We start from the raw sequence: 22,000 nt of genomic DNA, 5'->3' as shown, positions 1-22,000 counted from the left end.
AAAATGGAACCCACCGCAGCAGACGCATTAATTTTTTCCAGTTTGCGCATTGCACTTCGGCCAATTGTTTCAGCGTGGCCAAAAGAGAGCAGCAGGCATGTCTGGTAGTTCTTCTTGATCCTGAAAGGTTAGCTTTATCAGAGGTCGCTGTCCACTTTGCGAGCACTGCGTACATCATGAGTGATGTGAAAGGGGTCTGAGTTTGAATGGAGTTGTGGTCTGAACAAGAAGTGGTCTGAGATTTCATCAGTGCTTAAAAAGGACCAGAGAGAATACGGAGTCCTCTTTATAGTTCACTTACAATGTGAACAAAAAAAGAACTGAAGCCATTTGCAGTCGGTTCCCTTTCTGGTTCACCTAAACGGAGCTCCGTTTGGTTCATTTAAATTGAACTATGTGAAAACACCCTTACATTGTGTAGCTTAAGTGAAGCACTTCATTTAAAGAAATGTAAAGCTTAATAGTTTTAAAGAAAGAAATATGGGATTTGTATCAGTATCAGCTGATAAGGTTTCAATATTAGTATCACAAAATGGTATTGTGCCCTCTCTGATCCCCCAGGGATCCTTTCCTGCACTCCTGTACTGAGAACTCCATTTCCCATGAACCACTGCCCTAGGTCTGCCTTCAGCAGCATTATGTAAGACCAGGATATCAATCACTGATTTCATTTAGCTTTTGTTATTGAATTCTTCCCTGGTGGAAGGCCCATTGAGAGATGGGAATGCTTGAGCACTGAAGTCAAGAAAAACTAATAAGCTTTTGGATGAGAGAGAGGGAGAGTTCGAATTCAGGGGAGGGAAAGAGTGAGAGGAGGAATAAACTCAACACCTTGGCAGGAGCATGCGTTCCTGCGGTATGTTCCGGAAAAGGCAGGCTGGCGTGGTGAGGTCACGCCCTGCAGCTTGCCTTGCTGTGGGATGCAGAGGAACGATCCTGAGCTCACATAAGGCGAATTCAATTCTGCTTACTCCACTCCCTCCGTCCCCTTAGAGAGACTCAAAGTGACATTTTAGCTGTGTAATAGGACTTTGAGCAACCTTCTCCATAGAGCTGGTACCTGGGGACGTATCAATGTCTGTCTGCTACCCTCCCCACAGTAATGAGGTGAATCTCCATCTTAACAGAGAATGGGGTGTGATCCTTAAAGGGGCTTCCCCTGAGGGCCCAACAGGGAGTGGACACAGGAGAAAATGAGGACACTTATGAGTTTCATTAATACTGTCAGTATCTCCATGAGTTACACACATTCGCTGTTACCTAGCTGCAATGTTGTGGTATGAATCCCATCAGAACAGTACATGCAACACAATTCTGAGAGCAATCCGAATTGTAGACAGTAGTATTATAGCACAACTGTAAAGCTATAAAAATGCACTGTAAACTGTTTTCCTCTTTTTCTTTTTTTTTTTCCCTCTCTCTGTAACTGCTTTTGCAGGCTTTACTGTCCTCTGAGCCGAAGTCGTCCAGCTGTAGCCTGCTGAAGATGACCATGAGGGAGCTGACTGCCCTGGCCATGCCAAGTCATGATGGCGCTACTGAGCACAGCACTGTCCCGCAGGTTTGCACACATGCAGTACTTAGGAGATTGTCTGTGTGTGTATGTACAGTGCTGTGCAAAAGTTAGAGACCACCCTTAATTTATTTCATTTTCAGTGAAAAGACCACGTTATTGATTTTGCAGTGTCAGGAAAAATAAGAACAGAAATCAAATTCAGAGAATTTCATAGATGCTGTAATAACTAAATATACTTTTAAATAAAAAATGTTTTTTTTTTGTGTCCATCCTTTGCTTTTGTTACAGTTATTATTACATAATTATTGCTTTTAAGTCTTCTTTTCAGAATCAGTCTCTTGACTTCCTTTCATACTCATGATGTTATCTTTTCACAGGATGGACAAACACTTTTTTTTAGATTTTTTTTATCACATCTAAAGCAAGAATGAAGCTTGATTTTCTCCTTTCTCTTAAAGATAAAAGCTTTAAATCCTTTTAATGTGATGGACACAGTTTTGGTGGATTTGTCAGGTCTTGCATGGTTGTTAGGAGTTTCATTTTCTCTGTATATAATAGTCATTTTTTTAATCTCACCTTATTTTCCCCTTACTTTCCCCTTCCTAATTAAAGTGGAGTATTTTATATCCAGTATCCCTAGTAATGTAAAAAATACGTAATGCCAATTTTGGCTGGAAAATGAAGGGGTTTAACTGAACTGTTTGCACACTACTGTGTCTGAAACAGAATTGTTTTCATTATATTATTGACTAAAGTGCATTATTACATATATTATTGGTTACAAGATTATGATTGATATTGTTATGTTATTCAGTATGCTGTTGATTCCATATTTTGAATGCCACCGTGTGAATGCCTTTGTGTATGTCTTCAGGTTCATGCTCTGAACATCCTGAGAGCTCTGTATCGGGACACGCATTTGGGGGAGAACATCATGCCCTTTGTGTCGGAGGGCATGAAAGCTGCAGTGCTTGGCTTTACCTCTCCTATTTGGGCTGTGAGTTATTGTTATTGTTATTCCTTATAGAGTTTGCTATCACCTTTTTCATTCTTACAGTAATATGACAGAATTCTTCCACAATTACAAAAACATGACCCCACATCATTACACCTGTTTTACTTTAACACAGGACTCTGCAGTCTACTCACTCCCCCTACCTTCATTATAGTTGCATCACGTTGTTATTTGGATTCAGAGAAGACGGGAAGTCGCTAGCACGCACACATAGACACTCTCCCTCATATTTCATCACACTTTCCCTCACGTACACTTGTCTTGTTAAATAGTAACTGCTTTGCAGACCCTGACAGGTTAATCATTAAAAGTACACAGGGGCAAGAGCTCTACGTGCAGACACTCACACACCCACACATGCAGACATACACAGCTGTGTGGTGGTCCTGGCGAGCTGCCCTGCATTGACCACTTTGATCACCTCTACATGGGGACATTCCGCCCACTTGTCACCATAGCAACAGTTCCAGGTCACATTCCTCTCCCCCTCTCTCTCCCAGTATCCTCTGTTTCTCAGTCTTTCCTTCCTGTCCTTTTGATCTGCCATAATAGTGGTCAATTTCTGGGTCTGTGCATACAGTACAGTTAACATTTTGGAGGTATATTGCACTCAACTGTAGCGAGCAAAATTCATAATTTATGGTTCATATAGAGCTCTGAAATAGTTTTGCCCCTGTATGTTCCAAAATAGCCTCACTGTAGTGTGGAATGTGTTGCAGGCATGACAGCACTGCAAGACATTGCTATAGCAGAGTTATTCATGCAGCCCTGCTTATATCTAGACCCAGATCTATGAGAAACTGTGGTGGATTCTCTGTACAATACAGCTGTTTATTGGTGGATTGTTATGGTAGTGATGTCAGGCAAGGGAGGTCACGCTTATGATGCAGAGTTGTTCTTATGACTGCATCGTGAGGCCTTCCTGGAAGATCATTTATTGCTAATAAACAGAAGGAAAATAGTCTGTTTGTGTTTTCTGGCTGATCCTTAGGCCAGTGCTATAGATACTGACTCCCTCTCAGTCATGGGGTTCTGACCCAAAATGCATGGCAGAGTGATCTCCAACAGAAACCGTGAGGAGAGGGAAAGCTTATCTAGGTCACCTCTGTTTCACCCCAGCAGATGATTCTTTTCTTTTCTCTCTGTCTCTTTCTCTCCATACCCACCCCGCCCCCCAGGTGAGGAATTCCTCCACTCTCCTCTTCAGTACTCTGATCACTCGGATATTTGGAGTGAAGAGAGGAAAGGATGAGCATTCCAAAAAGAACAGGTATGATATCGCTGCCCTTGGCTTCCTGCCCTTTTGTGGGCCGTATGGCTTGATCACCTTAGGCCTGTTTCACACATACTACCTCTGTGTAGCCTAAGCGATGCGGAGCATCTTGTTTTTCGTGTCGGTGACGCAGTATTGAGAGAATGGGTGAGGAGCCTACACTGTGCGACAGATAAATAAGTAAATTAATTATGAAACCTGCATCAGGGGTGCCATATAAAACCCATTCATTAATTTGGGTCTGTTTTCCCCAGTGCTGGTTAAAAATCTGAAAAAAAAAAATGTCATTAAATTTCTCAGAAATACTTTTACTTTAATTTAAGTTTTACAAGTTCAGCTAGTTGTTATGACACAAAGTATTTTACCATAATAATAACAGTCACAACCCTTAAAATAAATGGAAATTTCTGTGAAATAAAGTTGCTGATTTGTTTTTATAAATTTACATTCAGTTTCTGTAAATTAACAGCAATTTTTGTTGTTTTTCAGTTTTTGACATAATTTGAAAATGCCTGTTGCCCTTTACATTGTATGTACATTTCATGAAGAAGGGTCCAAAGAAACAACTCTTATTCCAATGGCTTACATTAAAAGTAAAATAGTTGTTTTTCCCTTCTCATTTAAAGTTACTGTTTTGGAGATTTTACTCTTTTCCTCGAACCACAGCGATGTGTGGTTAATTTACATGAATTTTTAACCTTTTTTTTTATTTGTAAGTATATATTGACCTATTGACCATTCAGTTTTACAGTACTTTGACTTGAAACTTTTTTTTTCAATGTGTGAACTGAAATATGCTAGAAAAACAATGAAAATGAATCAGAAAAATGTATAAAAACTTCATAAAATGCAAATTCTTCAGTTTATTATTGTTATCAAAAGAAATACTGGCCAAACATTTAATGCTGCATGCACATTTTCTAGTAGGTCTACCAGCCTGAAAATGATCATAAAGCTGTTGAGGATAAACAAACATGTCATGAATGTTCAAAGCATGCGGGCTGTAGAGGTCACGCTGCTGCATGTTCATGCCACTCAGAGGTAGTCTGTGTAAACAGTCCTCAGTCCCACTGCCAGAGCTGCACTTTTTACTTTTTATTACTGCACTTAGGTGTAACTTTGGTGTAGAACAGATTCCCCAAAAGGGGGCACTGTAATTCTCTATTCATTTGCCCTTCGTATATATTAATCTCAGTCTGTACTGTGGCCAACAGTGTGTGGCACTGCTCCAGCTCCTCAAACACTCTGTTTCCTACAACTCCCTGTTGCCTTTATCTCTGAGCTGTTACTCTCCCTTTCTCTCTGTCTTTGTGTGTGTGTGTGTGTGTGTGTGTGTGTGTGTGTGTGTGTGTTTATATGCGTGTCTCTCTCTCCCTCTCTACCATGTACACATTCACATTTGCTTCATGCTCTGTCTCTCTTCTCCTCTCTCTCTCTCTCTCTCTCTCTCTCTCTCTCTCTCTCTCTCTCTCTCGCTCTCGCTCGCTCTCTCTCTCTCTCTCTCTCTCTCTCTCTCTCTCTCTCTCTCTCTCTCTCTCTCTCTCTCGCTCTCTCTCTCTCGCTCTCTCTCTCATCCCTTCCCCTTTTTTCTAAAGTTTTGCGCACTCATCACTTTACTCTCTTGAGGTACTGCCATAATGAGGTAAGGGATAACTAAGAAATGAAGCGGGAGAGACAGAAAGACAGGTCGAGGGATTAGATTATTGACATTTCGTCTTTCTTAAATTGCACCTTCATCTCTTCCTGTAGTGAAGGAAAATGGCTAATTATCAACGCAAAAGCTGCACTATGTATTTAAGTAAAATATGTAGTATTGCTCACATGCACACCCTCAAAAAGAAGTTCAGGTTCAATCTTTAAGTCTCAAATGCAAAATCCACGTTATACTATAACTTCGCTATTTTTCTTTTATCTGCCCTAGGCATTTTAGAAGAGAATAAAGTCTTAATATTTTGAGGAAAAAAATATTTTGATAATAAAATTGCAAAGTTACAAGAATAAACTTGAGGATGAGCTCGAAGCGATATTTCAAGGATAATGTAGGCTAATTGTAAGGGGGCTGCTATAACGGGTTTGGGGTCTCTATTGCTTTGCTGGCAAGGACGAAGACGGCAAGCATGGATTGTTTATTTCAACTTTTATTTTCTTTTGTGAAACTTCATGACCTCTTCGCTTGGCACAAAAATGCAACCACCGACAGCCGTGCAGACAAACACTGCTGCAAGTTCTTCTTCAACAGAGCAGATTTTCCTCCAAATCCATCTGGTTCTTTATTCTAAATAAACAGTTTCTTGCACAGTCGTTTCAGCAGTGTCTTATCCTAATAATGATCTGGTGCTGATGTGCCAGACAGACAGGAGGACTGAGTTTTTCTTTATGCGTGAAATCGATACAAAAGTATAACTCCCAACAACTCCTCAACGTCCCTTGTTTTAACAAAAGGAGGGTGTTACCGTCCTTTTGCAAACCTTTTGGCTACAATATTGCTGCTTTTTCTGGTAAAATTCCACTTTAAAATTCTATGACTTTATTTTTGAAATATTATGACTGTTCTTGAAAAATTACGATTTTATTCTCAAAATATTGTGACTTTATTCAAAATGCCATTTTGTTCGACTTTTTATCATAAAATATTACGATTTGATTCTTGAAATATTATGACATTCTTTTTATCTCGAAGTATTATGACTTAATTCTTAGTCATTCTGTCTGACTTTATATATTATGATTTTATTCTTGATGTCTTCTATTTTTAACCTTTTAACAGCAGCCCAAAAACGCCATCGTACTATACTGATACAGATATGATGGCGATAGTAGATAGTTAACTCTCACCCTCGGGAGACACATACTTCACCATGTTTTGACAGAGTTCTCTTTGAACACTCTTTCACATTCTCACATTCTTTAACATTGCATTTTACACATTTCCACCAGAGAGGTCTCCAGAAAAACACCCCCAAAACACAGAGTAGCTTAAATAGGATGCATTATACTGTATGCAAGTATTGTTAGTTTGAAAGTGTCTCATCCACTTCCCTGCACATATGATCCATATATGGAAACTGTGCTGGAAAAGCAGTCCATTGTGATTTTGTTGTTTTTGTGACACCAAAAAATCTATGCTTTTACGTATATCCAAATAATCATTGTACAACAGTTTGCCCGCCTGTTCGCATTGAAATTGTAAGGATTGTTTCAACCTGGACTCCTTGGCAAGAGCCGCCTACCAGAACAGACATCATTTACATATATCAGTTATAAAGAAACCGTAATAAAGAGCCTGCTTAATTCTGAGGGATAAAGAGAGCTTGGGGAAATAGCCATGTAGAAAGGAATTACACAAACCTCATAAGAGGTTAATATAAGGTCTCTCCAAGACACAAACACAAACATTCCTGTGATAGAGTACGTCAGGTTGTGCTGTGTAGCTGTGCTGCTGGTGTGGCCCCTGACCTGCTGTGCTGACTGCTCCATGTCTGCTTTCCAGTTCCACCCTGAGGAACGGAGCATACTCTGATGTAATGCTGACCCAGGGTGTCGTGGGAGGTCACATTATTTAGACTGAGAGATAGTTGAAATGGAAAATTAAGAGTAGGGTTAAACATTAGCCATAATGCATCATTGTTTATTTTCATTAGTTTTTTAAAGTGCAGAAAATAAGACAAAGAGCTGTTTTAATACCACCCCAGTTCCAATGAAGTTGGGACGTTGTGTAAAACAAATAAAAACAGAATACGATGATTTGCAAATGCTTTTCAACCTATATTCAATTGAATACACTACAAAGACAAGATATTTAATGTTCAAATGGATAAACTTTATTGGTTTTTGCAAATGTTCACAAAGGGAGTATCCCTGAAAGGCTCAGTTGTTCACAAGCAAGGATGGGGTGAGCTTTACCTCTTTGTGAACAACTGCGTGAGCAAATAGTCCAACAGTTTAAGACCAACATTTCTCAACATGCAATTGCAAGGACTTTAGGGATTTCATCATCTACAGTCCATAATATCATCAAAAGATTCAGCGAATCTGGAGAAATCTCTGCAAGTAAGCGGCAAGGCAGAAACTAACATTGCATGTCCGTGACCTTCGATCCCTCAGGCGGCACTGCATTAAAAACCGACATCATTCTGTAACGGATATTACCACATGGGCTCAGGAACACTTCAGAAAACCACTGTCAGTGAACACAGTTTGTCGCTCCATCTACAAGTGCAAGTTAAAACTCTGCCATGCAAAGCGAAAGCCATATATCAACAACACCCAGAAACGCCGTCGGCTTCTCTGGGCCCGAGCTCATCTGAGATGGACTGACGCAAAGTGGAAAAGTGTCCTGTTGGCTGACGAGTCCACATTTCAAATTGTTTTTGGAAATCATGGACGTTGTGTCCTCCGGGCCAAAGAGGAAAAGGACTGTCCGGATTGTTATCAGCGCAAAGCTCAAAAGCCAGCATCTCTGATGGTGTGGGGGTGTGTTAGTGCCCATGGCATGGGTAACTTGCACATCTGTGAAGGCACCATTAATGCTGAAAGGTACATACAGGTTTTGGAGCAACATATGCTGCCATCCAAGCAACGTCTTTTACAGGGACGTCCCTGCTTATTTCAGCAAGACAATGCCAAGCCACATTCAGCACGTGTCACATCAGCGTGGCTTCGTAGTAAAAGAGTGCAGGTACTAGACTGGCCTGCCTGCAGTCCAGACCTGTCTCCCATTGAAAATGTGTGGCACATTATGAAGCTTAAAATACAACAACGGAGACCCCGGACTGTTGAGCAAATGAAGTTGTATGTCAAGCAAGAATGGGAAAGAATTCCACCTACAAAGCTTCAACAATTAGTGTCCTCAGTTCCCAAACGCTTATTGAGTGGTGTTAAAAGGAAAGGTGATGTAGCACAGTGGTAAACATGCCCCTGTCCCAACTTCTTTGGAACGTGTTGCAGGCATCAAATTCAAAATGAGTGAATATTTGCAAAAAACAATACATTTTATGTTTGAACATTAAATATCTTGTCTTTGTAGTGTATTCAACTGAATATAGGTTGAAAAGAGTTTGCAAATCATCGTATTCTGTTTTTATTTAGGTTTTACACAACGTCCCAACTTCATTGGAATTGGGGTTGTACAATGATGATGATGATGATGATTATGATTATGATTATGGAGCCTCACTGCTAGAACCCAGCAGTACGTCTTCATATTGAATGTAGGCAGTGTTTAGCCGGGCTGGTTTAGGCCCGCAGTGCCTCACTGTGCTCTAGTTTGTTCAGTCCAAGAACACAATGTGGTTCTCTTTAGTGTGATTTGCATGTGCAACAGGCATCTTGATCCGCTTACACACCAGCCAGTTTTCCTTTGCTTGTGGTTTGTTTAGCTGTTTTTCTATTCTTCCTTCCTTCAAACTAATATTACTGCCCTCAGTTTTTGTGTGTGCGCACACATGCCTGTTATGATTATTTGCCAGTCGGCTCTGGCCGAAATAAATGTAGCTTGTCAGTCTCTCTCTCTCTCTCGCTCTCTCGCTCTCTTGCTCTCTGTCTCTGTCTCTGTCTCTCTCTCTCGCTCTCTGTGTCTCTGTCTCTCTCTCTCTGTGTCTGTCTCTCTCGCGCGCTCTCTCTCTCTCTCTCTCTCTGTTTCTCTCTCTGCCCCTCTATTTCTGCTCTTTACTTTTTTACTTCCTTTTCTTCTCTTGTGCATGCTTTTTCTTTCTTCATTCCGTTTCTCTTTTCTGTGCTTAATTTCCTTCTTTCTCTGTTCCCTGATGTCTCTCTTCTTTTTTTCATTCTCTTTCTGTTCTCTACTTTCTGTATTCTGTTCTCTCCCTTGCTATCTCTGTTCTACATTCCTCAAATGGCCAGAAAACTTTGCCCCATAGGAGGTAAAATGCACGTCTCTGTGACCTCTCATCTCCACGCACACTTACACACACTCCCTCAGTGGTGCAGTAACAGTGCTGTCGCTGAGAGCCTCTCCTATAACATGACCAAAAAAAGACCTTTGTGTTGTATTTGTTTGTTTGTTTACAGTGTTTATGTATTTGTGACTAAATTTATACATACATGTCTTTCTATGTGCTGCTCTGACACTCTTATCCAGTCATGCAGATGGCAGTATATTTCATGTTTTTTATTAACACTGCAGCATGACAACCACAAGCATCAGTCTGGTTTCTCCCTTGTAGTCCATGTTTGACTTCAGGTTCAGTTTTGATTGCTCAAGAATTGAGCATTCATGATTAAAGAGTTTAAGAGCCACAGTGTCTTTGGATGTGTTTGAAACATCTTAAGTTCAGCAGTCGAGCAAAACGCAAGTCAGCAACCTCTGATCAAACAGCTTCCTCTGGAATGCTGTCATGATTTCATTGGTGAGCATAAAATGTTAGTTCCTTCTTTCCTTCTTTACGTTGGACAGTAGATCAAACCCGCATCATCTGTTGATATGCTCTCTTGTTTGATCTTGAGATTGACTGCACTTTCTGAAGCTAGGCTTCCAACCACATATTTTAAAGCAGATATTGACAAATGGATTTAAAAAGGCTTGGTGGGAAGGGCAAAGACTGAATAAAATTGTGTTTGTATGACATGAGAGTTTTATTCTCCTTTATAAAGCTGATGGAGATGCAGCCACATTCACATCAATTGTTGTAACATTTCAATTGCAAGAATTTAATTTAACAGCACAAGCTCAGCCAATGATGTCGCACAATAAATGCTTGTAGAGGTTGGAGGTATATGCTCAGACAGCACAGGCAGAAGTTTAATGTTTGAATGTTTATTTGTATAAATATTGTATTTACAAAAGCAGCAAAACCCTGAAAACAAATCATGAATGAAACTGTGTAGACAACAATAGGGCAAGCAGTAAATAGCAGGCCACAGTATTTGCCTTATCTACCAATTTATGTGATCGTTTGATGATGGAAAACGCTCCACATTGACATTGTGAGGATTTACTCTATAGGCGTTGATGATGTATCTTTGTACCAAAGTATGATGACTCGTCTCGGTATGCAAATCAGTCAACCAATGATACCGTCTTCTGATGATGGCCTACTAATGCCGCACTCATAAATATAAAAGCATAGGAGCCTAGAGTGACGAGAGAGTCACACACCTATGCTGAGCTAAATCCCCCCAGGACCTCTTCACAAAGTTGCGATATGCCAGATGTCTGTACCAACTTTAAATAACTCTAGATGAATCTAAGCTTAATTCGTAATAAGGTTTCAATTTATTGATAATGTTCAACATTTGTGTAGGTGACCTGAGTCTCTATATAGCTGGCAGTGTAGCATTTGATTCACGTTTCCTTTCACAACTTAAACCCTTGGGGGTGTGACCCACTGAACAGAAATCAATGGCAAGCAACACTGGGACTAAACGAAAATGTTTAGGAAAAGTTAACGGGAAACGGCCGTTGTCGTTGTTACTTACTGTGTCAACCTTTGTCTGTATGGCTTTTTTAGGCTTTTTCTTTGTTTTATCTAATGTGGCTCTTGCTGAACAGATAATTGGAAGCTAGCTGTCATAGTTTTAGGAAATGTTCTACCATTCGGATGCCTCTCTTGCTTGCTGTTAATAATTTTCTGGCATTATGTTAATTATGTTAAACTATGGCAGCTTCATCAGTGGCTCAAAACACACTGATCAGAAACACACAACCAACCCCCCCCACCGAAGACAGGGATTCTACTGGAGAATCCTCAACCTTGTAAGACCTTGAAGTTGATTCTGTCACTCTCCATATTTCCTGGTAGCTAATGTAAACCATAAAAACACAACAGCCGAGCCCCACCTCCAAACCAGAAGATCACTGCAGGGCCCCTCCCATTTTTTTTAGCTTTTTTCCAAAGATGAGCCGGGGTGGAGTTGCTGTTTGCGTAGTTTTTTGACCTGATACTTTTGTACTTCTGCACAATTTGTTTTATGGAAAAAATACTTTTTAATTTCTGCTTGAGTTCTCTTGCTGTATAACGCTGTGCAGTCCTCACCCTCAGATGCTGCTGTTGCCGCTACATAATCATAAACTAATTAACCGCTGCTTTTTTCCCCACTTTGTGGTATAATACTTTATACTAACAATGTTTGCTATCTGGTGTCGACCAGAGGAGGATGGGTCTGAGTCTTGGTTCCTCTCAAGGTTTCTTCCTCTCTTATGGAGTTTTCTGTTGCCACTGGCTTGCTCATGGGGGCTTGGACCCAGATTTTTTTTTTTTTTCTTTCTGTAATACTGATTGTTCTGTAATGCTGCTTTGTGACAACACTTGTTGTAAGAAGCGCTATATAAATAAACTTTGCTTGCTTGCTTGAGTTGTCATTTCATTGAATTTATGTGGATTTTTGGATTTAGGCTACTTTGCCCCACCACTGAGGCAAACTTAATGCCAAAACTTATGTATAGATGTCATAACTTGATTTGAAATTCAGGTCAACGGCTGCAAGCTTCCTTGCAAAATCTGTGAACAAATTGTAATGGCTTTTTATTTTGTTGTGCTCGTGTGTTTTGGAACAACCAGTACTGTCTGATTGCCCAATACTAATGTACAGTCTATTAGATAAACAAAATCAGATAAGCAAATGTTGTGTGCACACATGTGTTGCTGTGTGTTTTTTGGCACAAAGTGGTCTGTGTCGTCTTTCAGATCCATGCAAACATGGCTTTTATTGACATTGATAAGGGAGGGTATGTGAGTATATGTAGACATGACAAATGTTTCTGTGTGTGGCAGGGAGTAAATATGCTCATGCACATTCTATTTAGGTGCTGCTGGGTCACTGCGCTAAAATGTCAGTATTTTATCAAGCTGGCTGTTAAGACCAATCACACATACTGTTCTTGCACATCATTCATTTAAACATTATTTATTTATATATAAATGTGTATATATATATATATATATATATATATATGTGTGTGTGTGTGTGTGTGTGTGTGTGTGTGTGTGTGTGTGTGTGTATGTATGTATATATATATATATATATATATATATATATAAAAATATGCATACATACGCACAGGTATGTTAGCTGCCACATGGGGTAACAAAGTAATGGCAAAGCAAGGCCTTAGCAACCACCTGGAATGCCATAGCCTGGTAGCAATTTCTGCCTGAGATTCTGTAGCAATGGCTATTAAAAAAAAAAAAAAACACATTAGCAACCTCCTGTAATCTTAACCAGATAAACACAGTCCCGGTTTCTACGTTTTATAAATGTTTATGTATTAGCATTGGCAAATATCTTCAGGAAATATGTTATTGGCATCTGTCCATAATTCCGACATCAGTCCCAAACACATGGATTGTTGCGTCTGTTGTGGTAACACTAGTCTTTAGGTTATCATGTTGGAGTTTTATGCCACTAGCATGGAGCGAAATAATGTTTAACATGCCAGTGGCATATACCAGTCTCCAGTGAAATATGCCATTAATGGGTAGATTATATGCCAGTTGCAAGTTGATACAGTGTATTTTTTCTGGTGTCCAGATGGAGGCGTGGGTAGGGGGCAGTTGTGGGCTGGAGGTTAGGTAACAAGCCTTGTGACTGGAAGGTCACCAGTTTGATCCCCTCAACTGTCAGCATGTGACTGAAGTGCCCTTGAGCAAGACATCTAACCCCCAACTGCTCCCTGGGCACCGTGCATAGGGCTGCCCACTTCTCCGAGCAAGTGTGCTTACTGCCGCCTAGTGTGTATGTTCACTAATGTGCATGTATGTGGGTGTTTCACTGTATGGATGGGTTAAACGTGGAGGTCTGATTCCTCTGTGTGCAAACACAATAGGCTGATGGTTCTGAATTCTGTTCTGTTCTATAAGGATGCTTAGTGTAGTCAGTAATCTGTGATGCTTTCTGTTCACTGAAGGTCTAACTCCACGCTAGTGTGAAATTATAAGGAGTGTTTTCAGCATGGACTGCTTTTGAAATATTCCTTTTTTATTTTCAAGCAATCCAGATTATACCAAAGCATTCTGTAACCCTGTCACTAATGGTGTGTTTACGTTTGTAGTTCAGTTCTCTTGGTCCAGACCAAAGCAGAAATTGATACATTGTTGCATTTTATTTCTGCTTCATTTAGCATTCACACCAGCATATTTGACAGTGAACCAAATGATGTAAACCGTATGTACGTGTAAAGTCATATGAACAAAAAAAAAAAAACCCTGATTGGACAGATTTTATGACCTACATTTGGCAACAATAACCGGGATAATGTCCTATGAACGAAACATGCTGTACTTTGGCTTAACTGAGCTCATGGGTTTTATGCATGTCTTGTGATGAATGTAGAGCAATAAGCCATGAGAGCCTGTGCGCTACTGAGGTTTTCCCATGAAACGAAAGATAAAATAACTGAAAATACCTCATATGTCTCGGTGCTTTTATTAAATGTCAAATACTTGACAGCTTAATAAATAATATTATCAATATGTATAATAATACATTTTCAAATATTTTGAACCGGCCGTGTTTTAAAACTGAAACTATCCATTCTGTGATTTCCAGCTCAGAGCTCAAGAAGACATGGTACAATGCATGCATATATTGAAACGGGGCCAAAAAATAATCCATTACAAGGTTCTGTTCTAAAATCACCAAAGACAGAAGGAACCTCTGTCTCTTCTCTTCATACCTTATATGTCTTTGGTCTGGTTTACATTCATATTTGCATCTGATGAGGTCTTGGTCTGCTTATTTAGTCCACACCAGAGTTTGAACTACAGAGCAGTCAAGCCAGGCTTTGATTGAATCAAACCAAACCTGCCAAGTGTGAACACACATTTAAACTATTATCCTTTAGTACACGTGGGAAACTGTGGCCAGATTTATTATGAATAGTTGCATGCTGTACGGTCATTCCGACCAGGAAAACATTTATAGTGATATAGTGATTTAGTGATTTATAGTGATATAGTGATTTAGAGTGATAGCATCCTGGGTTTTGTCCAGCCACATGTGTTACCACGCTGGGTCACATCAGGGCTAATTTGTGGTTGGTGTGTCTGTATATATGTGTACGTATGTTTCATCTTGTGGTGTTTGATGGGGCGGGCAGACGGCGTTAACCCATCTTGTTACCATGACGGCGCCCTGGTCTTAACTCAGACCAGGCTGTGTGTATATAGGTCCGCCACAGGATGTGGAGTGTGTGTATGTGTGGGTTTATATGTATGTATGTGCATGCGGCTTTCTTTCAAGAAGAATTTGTAACGGAACGTGTGTGAAGTTCAAGTTTGGATGTTTGGCTGAAGCTAAAACTGGTCTCCTGTATTTGGCTGATCTGGACCCTGACGGAATTTCTCAGGGTGCATTTCAGCTGTGGAGCTGCACGAATAAAGGCCCATTTAAAGCAGCACTGTGTGTTCCTGCAGTGCACCATCACAACCAGAGAGCTCTAATGAGAGCTTTATAGAGCTGTAAAGAGCTCTGCCTTTAGGAAGTGGTTTACAAACCAGACCTTTAAAAGATTACTTGCGCACACACACAAAAATGCAGACATATACGTACATACATACATACATACATACAGGCAGACGTACACAAGTGCCCCCCCCCCCACTTCCTCCTCCTGCCCTAATGGCTCTCTGCATGCCACCTCTTGTTTTTCCTTAGACCTCAGGTGAACTCTCTTATGCTTGGATGGGACTTTTTTTTTTTTCCTCCCAGATGGTTTTCACTTGTTCATGATGCTCGTTTTGTTCATTGTGTCCAAATTGGTTTGGTGTTTCCTGAAATAAAAACTCTCATTTTCTTGCTCTTTCAGAATGACAGGCCGGGAGTTCTTCACTCGTTTTCCTGCCCTCTATCCTTTCCTCCTCAGCCAGCTGGAGGAAGCAGCAAGTTCAGTGGACAGGTGAGAAGTGACAGAAAGAGACCTTACCTCAAGGTATTTTTTATTTGTTTGTGTGTGAACAAGAGGCTACAATCACGGTGGAAGTGGAGCCATTGACTGTTTGTATGATTTACACCAATGTACCAAAACGTTTTCACTCACAAATGAGGCAAATAACATTGGTTATCTTGTAACAATGGCGCCTGCATGTATTAGATGGCAAGCAAACAGTTCTTGTAGTCTACATGTTGGATGCAGGAAAAATGGGCCTCAAGAATTTTATAAGGTCCCAGTCAGCAGTGGCGAGTTCCTACCAGCAGTGATCCGAGGAGAAAACCATGATCTGGCAACAGGTTCTTGGCGCCCAAGGCTCATTGATGTGAAAGCTATCCCTAACCAACAAAAGGGCTACTGTGGCCGAAGTCACAGCAATGTTTAATGATGATATGGGAGGAATGTGTCACAACAGACACCGCATTGCACCCTGCTGCATATGGAGCTTTATAGCTGCAGATCAGTCAGCTTGTCTGTGCTAACCCTTTCCATCGTAGTAAGCTGCTACAATAAGCAAGTGAGTGTCAGAACTGGAGCAGCAGAAATAGGTGGCCTGGTCCAGTGAGTCCCGTTTTCTTTTACATGGCATGGATCGCTGGGTGCTTGTGTGTGTGCTGTTTACCAAGGTGCACTGAGGAAAGTATTCAAGCCGGGAGGAGGAAGTGTGATGCTATTGTCAATGTTCTCCTGGGTGTGGTATTCATGTGAAAATCAATTTGACATCTGCCACCTACCTAAACATTATTACAGAGCAGGTACACCTATTTGAGCAGTAAGGTCCATGCGCCCTGCCACACTGCACACACTGTTTGGGAATGATCTTGGGAACATGACGAAGAGTTAAAGCTCCAAATTCCCCAGATCTAAATCTAAACTGCAACAGCTCCATCTCACAGCTTACAGGACTGAAAAGATATGCTGCTAACTTCTTGGTACCAGATATCAAAGGGCACCTTTAGAGGTCTTGTACAATTCATGCTGTGGTGGGTCGTAGCTGTTTTGGTGGCATGCGGAAAATCAAAAGCATGTTAGACATAATGTGGGTCATAATGTTTTGGCTCGCATAGTGTGTACATTTAGTGGTTGGAACATGCAGCCACTTTTGTCCTCAGATGAATTATTTTGTGCATAAAGCTATAACAAAGTGCAATGTCTCTTAAATTGGGAAACAAAATCTTGAGTGTCAGATTTGAGCAAATGTAATGATTGTGAGTAATCATGATCAGCTACACAAAAGAATGTGATTGTGCTTAGTAATTTTAATCAGTTGACTACCCTAATACAGGTACTGTATATTTAACACGTAAAAAGTGCAACCCAGTGCTCTGAAGTTATATAAATATAAAGAAAAGAGTATAAAGAGTGTATGTTGTCACATGAACTTTTGAGCCTTTATATATATTTTTTGATATTGAATAGGTCATTCACACCAAGTCTGATTTTCATGGATGAATAAAAGTCAAGATTTTTGAATTGGTAATTTTTTAATCAGAGCCATCTTAATTTTCTGTGTTGTACAGATCAAAGTCAGGTTGAACAATCAGAGCTCGCTTGTCATGGTTCCAGTCCAAAGAAATGAGCATCAAGATAGTGACAGAAGCTCATTTGTCAGCTCACAATACTCAGAAACAAAAACAACAACATTGAATATAAAAAGGCAGAGATTAAAAAATAGCAGTAAATAGCAGACAGTAGCCAGTGTAATTCCTCAGGTTTTTTTTTTTTTGTATAATGTTTGCACCCAGTGTGTGCACTTATTAGTTGCAGTGATGAAACAAATATGATAAATTGATTATTGCTACTACTTTATGCCTCATCTGTTTTTTACCCATGTTTTCAGAGTATTAGTATTGAACTTGAAGGTTCTACTTTGTTAAAACATGCATTTCAAATCAAATCACATCAAATGTATTTGTATAGCGCTTTTTACAACTGATGTCACAAAGCAGCTTCACAGAATTCCAGTAAAGACAAGGTTTTAACATGAATTGTAAAACCCCCAGGTGAGCAAGCCACCTGGGCAACAGTGGCAAGGAAAAACTCCCTCAGAGCTGAGGAAGAAACCTTGGGAGGAACCAAGGCTCACAAGAGGGGGGAGGGGGACCCATCCTCCGCTGGTCAAACTACCTACAAAATTATTATACTACTAATATTATTAGTAGTAGTATTAGTAGTAGTAATAGTTAAGAGTCCATGAAAACTTCAATGTAGGGCAGCTAGTCCAAGGCAGGTGGCGGTAGCTGGGGCGTGGGCAGCTGGAGAAGCGGGGGTAGCAGGAGAGCTTGACAGTCAGTCATCCATCAGTGTCCGGCTGGACATGTGGGCGTAATTTAATGTTTTTTCCATCCAAAATAGTGGTGTGAATGAATTCCCATAACTTTTAATCTGCTCAAACAGCATCCAGGTCTTCGTTAAGGCCACACAGACTTGTCGAGGTGGTACAGAACAGTGTTGTTTTTTTTTTTTTGTTTTTTTTTTTTTTTTTTACAACTCACAGTAAGTATTGCAAAGGAAGACTGATCTTGGATCACATTCTTCTATATGTGTATGACTGTTATATCACAAAAACCCATTTCATATACTTGTGAATATAGATCAATTTTTATAGGTTAGGTCAGGTGCAGCCAGCTATATCTAGGTTAAGTGGAAAAATGTTTACATTAGATTTTTTTTGCTGAACGATTCCTTTAAGAGTCTAGACGGCCCTTCAGGTCACCACCTGAAAATTGGATCCAGAGGAAAACAACAAGCCTTCCTCTTCTCACCCTCCTCTGTTTTTTCTGGGTATTTTTAAATTAAGCTCTTTTAAGTGCCTTATCGAGCCTCTTTAGGTCTATTAAACATGGCTGGCCACACTGATGGACAGCTTCCTACTTCAGATGGCCGTGATAAGGAGGCTGCATGTGGGAGTGGAGTCCATGGAGGGCCCAGACCACAGTCTACCTCACTGGCTCTGAGGAGCTGTTACTCTCTTATCTTCATACCCTCCATTTAATTTCTCCACAGATATCTAAACAGCTTCCAAACGGCACTCACATTGCGAAACAGGCCCTTGAGTCAATATTATCTTAGTATGTATCAGATTATTTGAACACATTCAGAGTCTGGCTCTCTGTGCCTCTCTCTGAAATTACTGTGACACTTTCCCACGGTCCAGACGAGGCCATCTCCCCCACCAAGGCAATAACACTCCTTAGCACTCATATTTAATAACGCCAGCAAATCATTTAGCCTATGATAAAAGGATGGAAAGTGAGACCGAGGGAGCTTTAAAAGTCATCAGGGACCCTGTGCTGCCCACTTCAACAGAGCTGGGGAGGGAGCTCGTTCAATAGCTGTGGTGGAATTGTGGGTAAAGTAAACTCAGACATGTACTTTTTGATTGTTAGTTGGATGTTCAGCCTTTTCACCCTCTTGGAAGTTTCTGCAAGAACATATTTGTCTCTGGATGTCTGCTCCAAGCATGCGTATCTCCGACATGTAAACTATTCCTGATGTGATTGTGATTTCATAAGCACTGTGTCTGCTAATGAAACGCTCCTCGAGAGTGATTGGTTTGGGTTGGAGTGGTTGCGTGATGTTTTGTAGCGTTTGAGAAGCTTTTCCATGGGAAATGAACACTGAATATACTTGGCGATGCATCAAGAGGGAGATGAAGAGTCCACAGGGTGCAGTTTAGTGAGAACTGCTCTAATAGTGCGTCTGTTTGCTTCAATACACTTCAGCCATCCTGTACATCTTTCCTTAACCCCGCATGTCTCTCTCTCTGTCTCTCTCTCTTTTTCTTTCTGTTTTGTTTGTTAGTTTCTTTTTTCTTCTGTATCTCTCTTCTGTGGTATTTCTTTTGTTTTCTTTTTGTCTGTTAATGTGCTTCTTTTCTCTTTCTCGCACTTTTAAGTTTTTAATCTCTCTCTCTCTCTCTGTCTGTCTCTATCTCTGTCTCTCTTGCGCCTTCTCTCTCTCTCTTACTGTCTCTTTGTTTCTTTTTGTTTTAGTTTATTTTCTTTCTTTCTTCTTTTTCTGTCTCTCTATTAATGTTTTTTTCTCTCTATCCCTTTTCATTCTTTCTTTGTTTAATTCTTTCTTCTCTTTTTCCCCATCTTTCTTTCTTTCTTTCTTTCTTTCTTTCTTTCTCCTTCTTTCTTTTTCTTTTTCTTTCACTCACCTCTTTCTGTATTTCTATCTTTCTTTTTGTTTGTTAGTTTCCTTTTTCTCTTTTGTCTGTAGTATCTCTGTTCTATATATCTCTTTTCTAATGCCTTTGTATTTCTTTCATTCTTTCTTTCATTTTTTGTTTCTTTATTTCTCTATTATTGTTTCTTTTCTCCCTCTTTCCTGTATATCTCTATGCCTTTTCTTTCTTCTCTCTCCCTTTTCTGTTCCCCCTCCCCGTGTATGTATTTCTTTTTCCATCTCTTTTCTGCCTCCTTCTCTCTTACACACACTCCCCTTCTCTCTCTGTCCTCTCTCCTTTTCTATTTTCTTTGTCTCTGTATCTTTTCTGTGATTCTTGCTGTCTCCCTGGTTCCCTCTTTCGCTCTTTCGCTCTCTCTTTCTCCTTCTCTCGCTCTCTCTTTCTCTCGCTCTCTCTTTCCCTCTCTCTCTCTCTCTCTCTCTCTCTCTCTCTCTCTCTCTCTCTCTCTCTCTCTCTCTCTCTCTCTCTCTCTAAATGCATAACTGTGGCCACTTAAGTTTCTCTGCTGTGGGTCTTGCTAGCCTTTAAGCAGTGATGATTGAATGCTAAGGACCTAGCATCATGCTAATAGGCACAGCTGGCTGTGTGGTAGCCATGGAAACGCTGTGGAAAAGTCATGGCTCATAGAGAGTAAAGTGGGTTTCTGGCCCCTCTCTGAGATCTGAGAGAGGTCGCTGTAGTGAGGGTGTGTGGTGAGGAGGACAGAAGGAGGACGTGGATAAATGGAGTGGAAGCAGGCGCTGGCGGCAGGGTGTGAGCTGAATGTGTTTGTCTGTTTGAATGAATGATGTGATTATTCCAGAATGACATCGCCAGTACTTTCAAATGTTTGTTCTGGCGCACGTCTCCTCTTTCCACTGAACCTCAAAGCAAAGAGAAAGACACGAGAGAGAGAGAGAGAGACAGAGAGCAGCAAGCCAGAGATGGAAGTGAGAGAACACCTCCTGCTCCTGACTACATTTGGCAGCTTCACCTAGAGGCCAGGCCTCCTGTTGCATCCTGCATGCAGATGAAAATAGATTTGTACGCAACTTCTGTAAACATTCCTGCACTGATTCAGCACTCCATGCACTTTAGCTTTCTCTCTATGTCTCTCTTTCTCTCTCTCAGTGACTCCGGACAGGTGAAGCTGCACCCCAGTCTGTTCCTGCTGCTGTTGGTGTTGGGGCGTCTCTACCCGTCACCGATGGACGGATCCTCCTCCCCTCTTGGACTGGCCCCATTCATGCCCTTTATTATTAGGTTAGAGTAAACACATACACACATACATACATAACACCTCCTCTTCTGGAAATAAACATTGTGATTTTCAGAACATTTTTAATGCTCAATTTCTATTTATCAACAAAACTAAAACCATCAAGATATGCCATAACCTTTGCACAAGCCACAGTTTATTTTTCCTCCCAATATGTTACATTAAGCAAATAAACACATAAAAATGTATGTAAATAATAAAGTGTATAAAAATGTGTGGAAGTGGGATATGTAAAGGATCTCTCAAGCTCATTATTTAAAACGTTTTATCTTTGCAATAAGTGCGATTTGCTTGTAAAATCACCAAATACTGTATCATTACAATGTAAATGTAAATAAACATAAGGACAGAAAAAAGTCCAAGAATGTCTGAGCTAGTTTGAAGAACAACGTTTGGTTCCAGATTTCTCCTAGATGCCTCCAAACAGGTGTGTGTGTGTGTGTGTGTGTATGTATTTTGTTCAATACTGAAAGACTGTCATGAAGCAAAGGCTCTTTAAATCTTAGCCTCACCAGCTCACTTCGCGTAAATGTTTATTGGTCTTAAGCTCTTCATGCGAAAGACTCTGGATGTTCCAACGGGGGAACTAGCACCCACACAGCTCCTGTTTGTACATTTCTCACATTGTCCTGCCAGAACATAGCAAAATATTATTGGAACGTGTTCTCTTAGCACCTGTGGTGGCCTCCAAAAAGCAGCTTTAGGCTTATGCGTGCAAACACACACTAGACGCATCACTTGGAACACTCTGTACCTCCTGATTGAGAGGAATACATGTGTTTAGATTTTCAGAGAACAGGACAGCATGGGTTTGGTAAACTACTGCTGCTACTGTGCAGTTAAAATCAGCGGCTGA

General features: G+C 40.5%; 1 protein-coding gene across 2 annotated transcripts in view; it reads left to right on the top strand.

The window, feature by feature from the left end:
- The window catches only part of thada (THADA armadillo repeat containing), a 130,097-nt gene that overhangs the window by 38,827 nt on the left and 69,270 nt on the right, over positions 1-22,000 (top strand). The window contains exons 24-28 of one of the 2 annotated variants that reach the window (XM_017690614.1): positions 1,439-1,561; positions 2,391-2,513; positions 3,710-3,801; positions 15,569-15,658; positions 20,997-21,128. In XM_017690614.1, coding sequence (XP_017546103.1) covers positions 1,439-1,561; positions 2,391-2,513; positions 3,710-3,801; positions 15,569-15,658; positions 20,997-21,128 — 560 coding nt within the window. The remainder of the gene's footprint in view (positions 1-1,438; positions 1,562-2,390; positions 2,514-3,709; positions 3,802-15,568; positions 15,659-20,996; positions 21,129-22,000) is intronic. The other variant, XM_017690616.1, reaches the window with a different exon arrangement.

This window comes from Pygocentrus nattereri, chromosome 5 (genome assembly GCF_015220715.1).
Source record: "Pygocentrus nattereri isolate fPygNat1 chromosome 5, fPygNat1.pri, whole genome shotgun sequence".
In the NCBI taxonomy this organism is placed as follows: Eukaryota; Metazoa; Chordata; class Actinopteri; order Characiformes; family Serrasalmidae; genus Pygocentrus; species Pygocentrus nattereri.
The sequence above is the reverse complement of the archived record's forward strand: the minus strand, read 5'-3'. Positions and strand labels throughout refer to the sequence as shown.